The 14,316-nt window shown below is 33.0% G+C and overlaps 1 protein-coding gene across 2 annotated transcripts in view; it reads left to right on the top strand.

Moving 5' to 3' along the window:
* The window catches only part of SMC4 (structural maintenance of chromosomes 4), a 36,958-nt gene that overhangs the window by 8,919 nt on the left and 13,723 nt on the right, over nt 1-14,316 (top strand). The window contains exons 6-13 of one of the 2 annotated variants that reach the window (XM_019626965.1): nt 3,692-3,856; nt 4,104-4,231; nt 4,713-4,853; nt 5,578-5,728; nt 7,545-7,709; nt 9,937-10,170; nt 11,940-12,125; nt 13,372-13,533. In XM_019626965.1, the coding sequence (XP_019482510.1) occupies nt 3,692-3,856; nt 4,104-4,231; nt 4,713-4,853; nt 5,578-5,728; nt 7,545-7,709; nt 9,937-10,170; nt 11,940-12,125; nt 13,372-13,533 (1,332 nt within the window). The remainder of the gene's footprint in view (nt 1-3,691; nt 3,857-4,103; nt 4,232-4,712; nt 4,854-5,577; nt 5,729-7,544; nt 7,710-9,936; nt 10,171-11,939; nt 12,126-13,371; nt 13,534-14,316) is intronic. The other variant, XM_019626972.1, reaches the window with a different exon arrangement.

Below are 14,316 nucleotides of genomic sequence, written 5' to 3'. Positions count from 1 at the left end.
CCATGCATTTGACCTCATTTCCCTCTTCCACCACCCCTCTCCCTTACCCTCTGGTAACCACTAAACTGTTGTCTGTGTCTAAGAGTGTGTGTTTGTCTTGTTCATTTGTTGCTTTCAGTTTTATATCCCGCATATGAGTGAAATCATATGGTTTTCGACCTTTTGTCTTGACTTATTTTGCTTAGCATGAGAATCTCAAGATTCATCCATGTTGTCACAAATAGCAGTATTTCCATCTTATGGCCAAGTAATATTCCATTGTATAGTATATGTACCACATCTTCTTTATAGGAAAATAAAGTTTTATTATAACTATGTACTTGAGTTCCTGCTTGCTAAAACTTGGATTCCATTTGAATAAAGATAAAGAGCATCATACTTATTCATTCCTCTTAGATTTTTAAATTGTATTCCTGTAACTTAATTGTCAAAGAATGGTGTAGCTGCATCACAATATCCTGGTTTGCCACCCACTTCATTAAGATTTAGGCCCTTGGTATTATAATATTCTCTTGAAGTATGTTTGCTATTTCTATGTTACTCTTGAAAACCATAGTTGAAATTTTCCATAGCTGTTTAATATCTCTGATATAGTATGTACATAATTTAAAACATAGGAAGTCTATAGTAAATAACAGCAAAAAAAATTGTTTAAAACTTGTTTAGTTACACAACCTACAGAAACTAGAGATAATGGTATGGAGGCCTATAAAACTTGGCCAGCTTCAGATTTATAGCTAGAATTATTAATTGCTAGAATTATAACAACTTGAAACATTTTTTGGTGTCATTATGCTACTACTATTTATGAGCCTTGATATTGGAAGAGTGACTTTAAATTTAGGTTGTTGCTTTAAAATTATGTCTGAAACATATTGAGCTTATTGTCCTAAATTAGAACTATATTTTATAATTTCCCATAGGATGGGTAAGATTTCTGAAAAATAAGATGTGGTCCTCTCAGCACAAACTATCAACCCGCAGATTATATATGAAATAGCACAAAATGGAAAAAGAAAAAAGAAGCAAATAGTAGCAGGTGGTAAAGGCAGGCTCGGGAAATCAAGGAACACAGCCACAAGAAAGGGTCCCAGGTTGTCATTGGAGTACCACAGCAGTCCTAATAGTCAAGTGACAAGTAGAAGCCTAAATGTTCTAATAGCATGTTGATTCAATAGTGCTATTCAGATAATAACTGGTTAAAAAAAAAAAAGAATGCCATATAGCATAGCAACCTAAAACTCAATGTTATGTGGGACTCAAGAGGGAACTATTTTGATTCTTAAATATCCTTACCTTTCACTATTTTATTTTCAACTGGGCAACCTTATTAGAATGAAAAGCAATTACAGCTGTATAGCCTTCATTTTAATTGGGGTAAAGGGGAGGAGGAACAATTTACTAAAAACAAGCAACCATTATACTTTACCCAAAGCTGGGTGGTCTCCCAATAGTGGTATTCCATCTTGTCAGTAAATAATTTGGCCAGGAAAAGTGTGATGCATTAGGGATATTTTTATCAGTATAAAACTAGTATACTGAGTCCCAACTTTTGGTTATCTGAAAAATGTATATTGTAGTTAAGTAATATCTTATAGCCATTTGACTCAGATATGTAAGTTCTCTTGGCACAGTTTTTCATTCATTTTAATATAGGTGTTCAAATATTCAAATTGAATTAGGTAGTATATTAGAATATCAGGTCTCAGATACTGTATTTGTTATTTGAATTATAAACATTAACCCAAAATATTTAAAGAAGTACAACTCCTAGATCAGTCGTTCTCAGCTGAGGGTAGTTTTGCCCTCCCCACCCCCAGTATATTTAGTATTGTCTGTAGAGAGTTTAGGTTATTACAGCTGGGAGAGGGGAGATGCTACTGTTAAATAGTGGCTAGAAGTCTGAGATGCTATTAAACATCCTAGGATGCCCAGCATATCTCCCCCAAAATATCCAGCCCAAAATGTCAGTAGTGTCACTATTGATAAACCCTGCCTAGATGAAAACTTGGAATAAGACTCTTGGCTTCTGCAGTGGCTGGAGTTCATCCTGTTGTAATCCAAAGCTTTGGACATTCTTCCAGGCTTAAGTGCTGTCTAAAATTTAAACTATTGCTGCAAATATTTGGAAAGAACTTATCACTGAACACAGAATAAAATAATATAAATAAATATCTACATATTTTAGTTTAAAAACTAATTTAGTTACAACACTCATACATACTGAAGGTTACAGAAAATTTTAAACAGACTCTTTGGATAACATTTCACTTTGTATTTGATGATCACGTGTTGTGTTGTCCAAGTAGAAAATGTGATGTATAAAAATATTAAAAATTATGCCTTTCAATGAGTAGATTCAAAAAAATGAGCTGTTTTATCTTTAAATTTTTTTACTTTCTACAACTATGTTGAGGCTTCTGGTAAACTTGATGCTTTGCCATTAGCAAGTTTGAACCCAAATTTTTAGGGTTCATTCATAAATATTTAAAATATTTAAATGAGAAAGTAATAATATGTTCTTTTTAATATGTAAATTTTTTTCATCTTTGCTATTTTGCTGAAATAGAGGGTAGATTTTTTTTCTACTTGCCTGTCCCTTTTCTTTGCTGCAATAGATAGTATAGAGTACAAGCAGGCTACTTTTGTGAAGTAAAGTAGCATTTTGCCCGAGCATGTTTAGACAAAATTTACTCCACCATCAAACTACATGGCTGCTTGGCAGTCAGCCTTGAAGATTACTGATTTTGGATTTTTTTCCTTCTTTTTCTTTGTAATTAAACTGCACAAATACAAATACATAATGTTAATCTAAGATTTTGATTACAGTTCAAAGTTTTATATTAATGATTGCAAACAAAAGTTTTTCAGTGTCATGTATCAGGACCGTTACTTTTCAGTCAGTTGAATTTCTTCTATCATTACCATGAGAAATAGGTAATTTCCTTTTCCATTTAATGGTCTTACTTTTAGAAAGTTACAACGTTAAGTTGAGACATCCTTATGAAGCCCAGCACTTGTTGAACAACTCATAACATCAGGCTTATAGAGAAAGTTTAATAATACTAACCACCTTGAGACAGGATTTCTACCAGAGTATAAATACCATGGTCTTTTTGAAAATTCTTTGTTTTAGAATAGGAGCTCTAATTGTGTTAACAGTTGACAATTTTGCCACAATAATTACATTGTAGATTGTATGAATGCCTTGCTGAATCTTGCTTAATAGAAAAGTGAATAGTTTATTTATATTGACTGAACATTGTAGATGGGGAATCTTTGGCTCTGTGTATATGTGGGCATATCCTATAATTTATCAGAGTTTATGTAAGGGAGTATATATATACATATATATATATGTATATACACACACACACACACATAATATATATAATGTATATACTTATAAATGTATATATATAAGAAATGTATATATATATATATATATATATATATATATATATATATATACACACATACATTTCTTAACCCCTTATGTAAAATTGAAACTCTTGATATCAGTGGAGAGAAAATTTTTATTTGTATTTTATTAAATCTCTTTAAACTACTGATTTACATCATTTAATTGTTCATTACTGTTGGGTTTGTTAATTGACTTTCTAATTCTCAGTTTAAAAGATTGATGTAACTAAACATACACAGTGAGTGTGAACTATGACTTTTTTTAAAGGGTGAAGTTGAACAAATTGCTATGATGAAACCAAAAGGCCAGACTGAACATGATGAGGGTATGCTTGAATATTTAGAAGATATAATTGGTTGTGGACGGCTAAATGAACCTATTAAAGTATTGTGTCGGAGAGTTGAAATATTAAATGAACACAGAGGAGAGAAGGTGAATCTTCTGTAGACTTTTGCTGTGAATCAGAATGTTTCCTTTATTCCTAATAAATTTTACTGAATCAAATATTCAAGTGATAATTATTGAAATATTTACTATTTTAGATTGTTTTATAATTTTTATTGACATTTAAGATGAATGTTATATTAATATAGTTTATGTTTTTATCTAATGGTATATTTTAAGTTCAGATTGTATATTGGAAGTGTATTTTAACAATCTGTACACTTAATTTTTATAGTTAAACAGAGTTAAGATGGTAGAAAAGGAAAAGGATGCCTTAGAAGGAGAGAAAAACATAGCAATTGAATTTCTTACCTTGGAAAATGAAATGTTTAGAAAAAAGAATCATGTTTGTCAATATTACATGTAAGTACCTGAATTTATCAATTTTTATATTTGTTTCTGACCATTAAGTGAAAGCTCTTCTCTTTTCCTATAATAGAGAGATGTGAAGACTGAAGTAAAAAAAATTTTTTTGTTTTATGTGATGAATTCATTAGATCAGGGTTGTTTACCATAGTACTGAAATTGTCTTAAGTATCCTACTTTAAGTTGGGAGGAGGCTTCACATGTATTTATTGGTATACTAAATAGTTCTACATATACAGTTTTCCATTCTTTATAATTCATGTAACACATCTAATTGTGTTTATATGGACCGATTTTGTTCCTAATTCTAGCCTTTACTCTGGATTGGTCATCCCTCCACACCCCTCAATAGCTCTAGGTAATTGTAAATTGACTGTAGTTACCAATACTTTAGAAATATCTGGTTTTACTGAAATAGTTATACAGTTTTAGAAATGGTATTTTAGGATCTTCGATTTTGTTTTTTTCCTCCCTCTAGTCATGATCTGCAGAAACGAGTTGCTGAAATGGAAACTCAAAAGGAAAAAATTAATGAGGATACCAAAGAAATTAACGAGAAGAGCAATATACTGTCAAATGAAATGAAAGCTAAGAGTAAAGCTGTAAAAGATGTAGAGAAGTAATAATTTTTTGGAAAGTACTAAAAGTATTTAGATTCAGTTAATTTTATTACATATGTGTGTGTATGTCTATACATAAACTTACTGGCGGCACATGAGTATAATGCATTTCCCGGCACATAAAATGGTCTCCTTTTACAGACAAAAACAAAAACTTAATTGCCCTGCATCCAGTTCTTGAGGGCCCAACACTGAAGTCTTAAAATAATGGAGATGCTACCCTCTAGTGGCAGAACTCCATAACACAAAACATCACAGCAAAAATAAGCATTTAACCTGACAGGTTCGTTGTCCTAAGAATAAAAAGTCTCAGAGCTCTAATTAGGTAGAAATGGGGTTATTCTAGATAGATTTTTAAAAATTTTATCATAACCTTTTCTGTGCCAGTATTCAATGAAACCAATATCTTTTACCTATGTGATTTTTATTCTTTAAAATAAGTTTTATGATAACATTTTTAAAATATATATCTAGGCATTCATAGTCCCTGGAAAATGTAGTATTTCCAATCCAGCTTAGAATGGCAAAATAACTCATAATCATTTAATGGCTTCCTCAAATATGGTGGGGGCGGAGGGGAGGGTCAACTTGAAATGGGTCATTTTAGGATCCTTCCTTACTAAGAGATTGAATACATAGTGGAAGTTCCAGGCAGGGTATATATCATAGCTTTAAATGTCTGAATATCCAAAATAGTGACTGATAATTTCCTTGCTTTGTTAGGAAACTGAATAAAATTACAAAATTTATTGAGGAAAACAAAGAAAAATTTACAAAGCTAGATTTGGAAGATGTTCAAGTTAGGGAAAAATTAAAACATGCTTCAAGTAAGGCCAAAAAACTGGAGAAGCAACTTCAAAAAGATAAAGAAAAGGTAGGTTTTAGAAAATGAAAAATTTCATGTCTGAATATCATATCTAGTTTTTATTATTTTTCATAGATATGCTTGCCCTTATTACTTACCTAAAAGGATGAGTTGAGATTCTAAGTATTAAGTATTTAAGATTTATCTCTAAACCTGATTTCACCCAAAGAGAAATATTGCCCTCATTAACTTTGAGTTTTTGGGGTTTTTTAAAATATTTTATTGGGGAATTGGGGGAGGGAACAGCGTTGGGGAATCTGAGAAGGGGAACAGACAAGTTGCTGTCCTTTCGTTCTTCAGTGTAGTTGTGGAGGACGTTGCTACACTGGCCCAAGTTGCTATTGTGATCATTGCGCTCTTCCTAGCTGAGGCAGATCGGTTGCCAGCCATTGGATGGCCACACGCCTGCTGCCGGCCAATCACAGTAGCTCATAGCAGCCCACTGCAGCCTACGCCTTTGCTGGCAACTCATAGCAGCCCAGCTCCAGGTCGAACTGTTGTTCACCATCTTAGCTGTAGAGGGCGCAGCATCACTGGCCCATGTGGGATCCGAACCAGCAGTCCTGCTGCTCAGAGCTTGTGCTCCCAAGCCAACTCTTAACCAACGAGCCTCTCTGCCGGTCCTGACTTTGCATTTTAGAGCTTATATATCTGTGGTATACATTATTGGGAAAACATTTACCAAATCAGCAATTCTATTTTGGTGATAAAATAATTTTCCTAGGGTAATGGTTTAAAAAGATATTTTTGGTTATGTATTTTAGACTTAAAAATATTACCTGCCTCCTACAAAAATTAAGTTGAGTATCAGAGCAAGAGTTCTCCCCCTTAAAAGGAGGGAAGGGGAAGCTCATAATTTACAATAAGGGGTTGATTAGCTATTCCGAGGTTAAACAAAATACAAACTTTGGACCAGAATGCCTAACCTAACTTGCTTCGGTACCAAACTCTAACAATTAATTTGGGGTCTTTCAAACTATATTCATAACTCTATCAGATATTAATAGATATGTTACCCAAGCCCCTCCCAAAAAAAAGCTTTGTACCATATAGTTTATAAATAATATAGGCTCTGCTTTACCTTCTAAGCATTTTCCAAATGCATTTGTTCACAAATTGCTTTCTGCTTGGTATGATAACAAGTCTTAACGTGAAGCAGTGTTTGAGGAACACCATTTTGGGAAATGTTAAACTTCTCTAGTACTAGATAATCAGAATAAACAAAATAGTGTGTATTTAAGAGTAACTCCTAAATTGGACAGATAGCTAAATGTAACTGTTACAGAAGGATTAGCCTTTAAGCATCAAATGTAGATAAATGATTATTATTACCAGGGAGTATTGATGGAATAAAATATTAGTCCTACATGGTGACTCTGGAAGGGTAAAGTTGTGAAAAATCTTAGGAATTGAAGGAGGCTAGGGGATGTAAAGGTAATTGGTTGTAAATTGTAATATACTAGGAAGGATGATTTACGAAATCCCATGTAGTTGGAGCATATTAATAGGTAAAAGAGGATAATTACAGCCTGAAATGGGAACAGAAAGAAGAAAGACCTAATGCCCAGCCAGGGAGAATTTTCTTCATAAGGAATCAGGAATTCATAGAATTAGCTTCATAGTTAGACTGAGAGAATATAGTAATTTCAGTAAATGGTTAAGAAAGTACTTGGTGAAGCCAGCTAATTCAAATCTATTTACAAAGTAAACCACTAAGACCTGGAAGACCCTGAGAAATGCTTTTTAAATAAGTCAAATATTGATAGTATTAAATAGAGCCTAAAGGCCCATGCTCCTATGACTTGAGTTTGTTTTATCATCTTAGGTTGAAGAATTTGAAAGTATACCTGCCAAGAGTGAGAATATCATAACTGAGACAACAGCTAGAAACAATGCCCTTGAGAAGGAAAAAGAGAAAGAAGAAGGGAAATTAAAGGAAGTCATGGATAGCCTTAAACAGGAAACACAAGGACTTCAGAAAGAAAAAGAAGTAAGGTTCTCTATCAGTTGGTGTTTATATTGGCGACTTTCTTTTAACGCGATTGTTTTTGTAATAATAATAAAAACTTACCTATTAGAAGAAAAGGTTTGGACTTTTAATATCTAATCTAGCATTCCTAAAAATAGCCTAGACTGTCTTTTTCTTTTCTGATTTCCCATTTAAGAAAATTAATTGACAATTTATAGTGGTTGCAGAAAATGAAACATGTCAAATACTTTGTTATATATACCATTCTTTGTTAAGTCTGTTGATATCATCATCAAATTTTCGTCTCTTAAATTATTTTCTTGATAACTAATTGGTTACCACCTATAAAAACCTGGTTCTATCTATAGCCACAGGTTGACATCTTCCTTTTTGGCTTCTATAGCTCTTATATAATAGTTTAAAACTATAGCCTTTGTGTCCGTTCTTGGTTCAAGTCCTAGGTCAGTCCTTAATTTATTATTTCTGATCTTGTGCAAGTTATATCTCCAAGGATTCTTCCTCAAAATGGGAGGAAAAAATTACCCATCTTTTGCCTCTTTGTGAAAATAAAATATATACAGAGGGTGCCAAAAGGATGTACGTACATTTTAAGAAAGGAAAAAACTATTAAAATTGTAATACTCAATAAAAACCGATAATAAAAGATGAACACAAGTCACGTTTGACTTCTGCATTTACAACTTCTGATTACGGCGAACTGCTGCTTGAGCTACGTTGACCAGAGTGTCCACTTGTATACATTATTTTGGCACCCCCAGTATATACTTATATAAGGTGCCTAGAAATTAAGAAATTAATCAGTGTTAGCTATTACATTATTTTAGCACTTCATTAATGAAACGAGTGCAGTTGTCACATTGATGTGCTACCTAGCAAATGAGAGTATTATAAGCACAGAATTTAGCTCTTTGTTTATGTTCACCACAGCCTTTTTGACACTGAGCCTGTTAAATAGATATTTTAATAGATAATAGTAATTGATTTGAATTGATACATTACTAATGTTATATTAGTAAGTTACATAAGACTTATGTACATAAGGTACAGACTTATGACAACCTTTGTATGTTGATTATACCTCAATAAAATACTTTTTGTTGTTTTTTAAGTTACAGATGTAATAGATTCTGTTTTGGAACATGGACATGTTCTAATGTCAAACTTTACATGTGGGATACCCCGTATAGTAAAGTGGCAGTGGATAAGACAGTAGCTTTCGTAACGGAACATTTTATGGATATAGATTTTCACATTTACTTATCTCATGTATATTGAATACTCTTGTGTGCTTTTGTACCCTTTGTTAGTGAAAAAGCCGGGACTCACATCCAGGTGTCTTCACTCCTCAGCTTAATGTAGTAACTAAAAACAGAGGCTCTGCCACTTATGAGTGAGTGCGTTTAAGCAAGTTATTTAAACTCTGACCTCAGTTTCCTCAAAATGGACATAATGATGATATTTACCTCATAGGATTATGTTAAGGAATTAACCCATACAAAACATTCATAATAGTGTGTAGAATATAGTGAGTGAGCAGTGTGTGTGTGTGTTAGTGTGCATAATTTTTACCATCAATCATTTAAACTGATCATCTGATGGCCTTGCATGTAACCCCATGCTCCTGGGCCTATTCCCTTGTGTGGGAAATGAAGGGGTTAGGCTTTTGAAAGGGCCTTTTTTATGCTGTTATTCTAATAAGTAGATTCTCTCTACACAGTTGATTATAGTAGCCCAAAATTTCTGCTCACTCATCAAGAATTATGAGAATTATTAAGAATTATGGTGACTAGTGTTTGATATTATCTGGCCTTACCTCTAAAACTTATAAAGATGTTTAACACAACTGTACTTGAGGGAACTTTCTGCTGAATAGCCCTTAAACCTTACCATTCCAGGTAAGGTAATGTGGAAAGACCATGAATCTGGCGTTTACACCTAAATTTTTGTTCTCTTAACCACTACTTTTTTGTTGTTTTAATCTCTAAAACGAGCATACTAATATCTACTTCATTAAGCTCTTGTGAAATCAAAGTTGGGAAAAGACTATATACAGTGAACACTGACAACTAGGCAAAAACTATTAGTCCATTCCACTCATAAGAATTATTTATTTCTATATATCATGCTTGCAGAATCTCTTAAGTTGAACTCAAAATTATGGTTTCCATTTCAGCTTAGGTTTGAAAACACAATATTTCAGATTTAATGGAGTCTGTCATTTTAACAGAGTCAAGAGAAAGAACTTATGGGTTTCAGCAAATTGGTAAATGAAGCACGTTCAAAGATGGATGTAGCCCAGTCAGAACTTGATATCTATCTCAGTCGTCATAATACTGCGGTGTCTCAACTAAGTAAGGCCAAGGAAGCTCTAATTGCAGCTTCTGAGACTCTCAAAGAAAGGAAAGCTGCAATCAGAGATTTAGAAGCAAAACTCCCTCAAACTGAACATGAATTAAAGGAGGTAAATATTTGCTTCTGTTTTTCATTTGAACATTGTTTATCAACCCAAGTTTGGGTTTTTTTTATGTTTGTTTTTTTTTTTTTTTTACTCTCAACATCTGAAGTGACTATACCCAATTTAGGATTTTTTTTACTATGATGGTGTGAAAGCAATACACATAATAAATTACATGAGATATTCAACACTTTATAATAAAATAGACTGCATTAGGAGATTTTGCCCAACTGGGCTAATGTAAGTGTTGTGAGTATGTTGAAGTAGGCTAGGCTGAGCTGTGATTTGTTTCGTAGGGTAGGTATATTAAATGCATTTTCGACTTAATGGTATTTTCAACTTAAAATTAGTTTATCAGGATGTAACCCCATCCTAAGTCAAGGAGGAGCTGTACAGATTTTTTTTTTTCATTTAGCATAATCTTCCCCAAAAGAATAAATAGGGTTAGTGTTTCAGTATTCCAACTGATATGAACTGAGACTGTCAAGAAACTAGCTATATTCTCCCCAGGAGCATCGAACAGCAAATAACACTGCCACCACCACCATTATTTCCCATGGAAATAATTTAAACAAAGTTTGTGTTTCCGTAAATCTAAGTGTAGACAATTTATGCAAGGGTAAATGAAAACCATAAATATATTTATGAATGAATAGGCAAACCAGCCATCTTAGTGTATTCTGTTTTTGAATTTACAGATTCAGTTCCTTTGTTGGGGCTGCAAAACTGTTTCAAACTAATCAAGATATCTAGTGTAGCCCATTGGTGCCCCTCCTATTCTTGAGTGTATTAGATATTTTAGGAATTTCATAACTTTAATCTCCAAAGCCTCATTAGGAAAGATGGCAATAGAAAATATTGTCTGAAGAGAAATTATACTGAAAGTAGTTGTTTTTTATTTTGTTTCGTTTTTTTCATTTTAGTAAATGTACACTATTTGGTCATCAGAGAATTTCATGACCAGATAGAATTTAAATGTAAGCTTAAATGTACATCTAATGACCACTTCTATATCTGTGGTGATTCAGTTTATTTTTGGATAAATTTTAACTATAACTTGAGCTTTTACTTTATACCAGTATGACTGATAATAGAGGTAATAATTTACAGCCAGGAGATGAGGGAGAATGTCAGTTAGAAAAAAATGGCTGCTCTAACTTGGAGATTGAGCAACTGAGAATTTGAATTATTGTGTGCATGTGTGTGGTTCCTCTCTAGTTGGCAGCCTGAAATTTTCATATAGCTATAGTACTGTTCACTCATCATGCGCCCCTTTCTTTCAGAGCTGTGTTTTTTTGTTGTTTTCTTCTATTTAATTAAATATAATACATAATAAATGTATTATTTAGAAAGCAAAGCATAGTATAACTATAGTCCTGCCCAGTCCCTCATATACAGGATCCTGTACCAAGGTCTGATTTTTATTAGTGCAGAACTTAAGAATTAGGACACACTTAATGCATAATAATTGTATGGTACCAAACTGGGATTGCCACAGCCCTAGCTCTGCTTTTTCTATCAACCAATGTATTGCTCTTAAGAGAACCATACTGCATTTATGTTCTTTATTATTCACCCAAATAATTTTTGCCCTTTTAAAAAGAGAATTCATCCACATTTTTTAAAACCAAACCAACAGTTGTAGTATGGTCACTTAGTTCTGGTTCAAGTGTTTATTTTGATCTTTTTCCTTTTTTTTTGAACTATTACAACTAATTCCATGTTGCAATTGTGCATATGCTTCTGGTATTCATTTTTTTACTTTTCACTTTTAGAAAGAAAAAGAACTTCAAAAACTTACACAAGAAGAAATAAATTTCAAAAGTTTGGTTCGTGATCTTTTCCAAAAAGTTGAAGAGTCAAAGAGTTCCTTAGCAATGAATCGAAGTAGGGGGAAAGTCCTTGATGCAATAATTCAAGAAAAAAAATCTGGCAGGATTCCAGGAATATATGGAAGATTGGTAAAGTAGATTTATTTGGAAATGACTATACATTTTTCCCAAGAAAACCATTATAAATATATTCTCAACTTAAAGAACTTTATATTGAATGTCACTAGTAAAATATATTTATTTTTGTTTGTTTTAAAGGACATTCATTTTTAAACATTTTGCTCTTTACTGAGGAATGATAAAATTCTTTGGTATGGATTCTCTTTAAAAAGTTGTTTTGGATTTTTTGTTTGTGATTTTAGTTTGGGTGTTTATAATCATTTTAATTCCAAGAAAAAAACCTAACTTTAGTCAGTAGTGATAAATTTAACAGAAGCACTCTATAATCTGTTTTTGAAAAAATAAGAATTTGTTAAATTATATTCTGGGTTTTATACCATCATACTGAAGGGTGTGGCTAGAGTTCAGGGGCATCAACAAGGGATAATTACAAACCCAAGCCTAGCAATAGTAGGGACCATCCCCACTTTGAACCTGAAGAGGGAGGGGAGCTGTGGCCACGGCTAGAGGGTGGTCGGGAGGAAATGGGGAAAATATATATTTCAACCCCATTCATCTCCTACCCTGCCCATTACTCTAGCTGGTGCCTCACATTGGCTATAGCTAGAGAACCAAAGGAGCCAATTGATCGAATCCCTGAGTCAGCCTTTTAAAGAAGGAAGCAGAAGAGAGATTCAGAAGGGCGAATGAAGATAACCCAGCATAGTTGTTTCCGTGTCTACGCATTAAGTGACTTCTACCTTATTTTCTTAAAGATACACAATTTGATCCTATTCATTTGCTCTCAAGGAAAAATAAAGCTAGTCAGTGAATGCTGCTTGATACCTAATTTATTAATCGATTGATAAGCAGACATGTTTCATTAGAATTTACATAATCTTAGATGGCTTTCAATAATTGTTTTACTATTTTATGTTATTTTGCTTATAGAACTTTAAGGTTTCAAATTTTCACATTTTCGTTTTTATGCAGTGAAAACAGTTCTTTCATTTTGTGCTTTCATTAAAAATGTAAACTGCATATTCATAACCACTTAAAAGGTAGATTTAAAGACTAATAGTGATTGCCTCTGCAAAAGAAGGTTGGTGAAAGGAACACAGTTTTTACCCTTTTTGTACTTTTTAAAACCATGTGTGCATATAGTTTTTCAATTAAGAGTAATTTGGAAAATCTGTATGAATAGTTATGAGATGATCCTGTGCCTAATTTCTTGCTGATTATGCATTGATTTCCCCCCCCTCCTATTAATTATTAGGGGGATTTAGGAGCAATTGATGAAAAATACGATGTTGCTATTTCATCCTGTTGTCGTGCATTAGACTACATTGTTGTTGATTCTATTGACACAGCCCAAGAATGTGTAAACTTCCTTAAAAGACAAAATATTGGAGTTGCAACCTTTATAGGTTTGGATAAGGTGGGTATTCATAAAAAGAATCTATAAGTAAAGCGCCAAGTGTTTTTTTATGTTGAATCCTAGCTTTTTCTTCATTGTTATTTAGTGAACACCTGATTGGTTTTGAGGATTCTTTTAGGCTTTGGAGTTACATGGTTGTGGAAAAAACATAAATGCCTCCTTTGAAGGAATATACCTTTCCTTGTTAGAGTGAATGGTAGTTTGCATTTCTGATTTCCATAACCAATACTACTTTTTAAAAAAATTTTTTATTGAGATATAATCACATACCATAAAATTCACCATTTTAAAGTATGTAGTTATGTTTTAGTATATTCACAAGGTTTTTCAACTATGACCATTGTGTAATTCCAGATTATCTCCTTTACCCCCAAAAGAAACCTCATACACATTAGCAGTCACTACCCATACTCTTATCCCCTCTCCTCAGGCAACCTCTAATCAACTTTTGTCTCTTTCTATCAATTTACCCATTCTGTACACTTCATATAAATGTAATCATACAATATGTAGCCTTTTGTGTATGACTTCTTTAGCTTAGCAGATTTTCAGAGTTCATGTTGCAGCATGCATCAGTACTTCGTTTTTATTGCTGAATGATATTCCATTGTATGGATGGATGTACCACATTTTTATCCATGCATCAGTTGATGGACATTTGTGTTTCCATGATTTGGCTATTATGGATAAGGCTCCTATGAACCTTCACGGACAAGTTTTATGTTTTCAGTTCTCTTGGGTTAATACGTAGGAGTGGAATTGCCGAGTCACATGTGAACTGTT

The sequence above is a fragment of the Hipposideros armiger genome, unplaced genomic scaffold (genome assembly GCF_001890085.2).
Source record: "Hipposideros armiger isolate ML-2016 unplaced genomic scaffold, ASM189008v1 scaffold_16, whole genome shotgun sequence".
Classification (NCBI taxonomy): Eukaryota; Metazoa; Chordata; class Mammalia; order Chiroptera; family Hipposideridae; genus Hipposideros; species Hipposideros armiger.
Note: the sequence above shows the minus strand (reverse complement) of the source record. Positions and strands in the feature narration are given on the sequence as shown.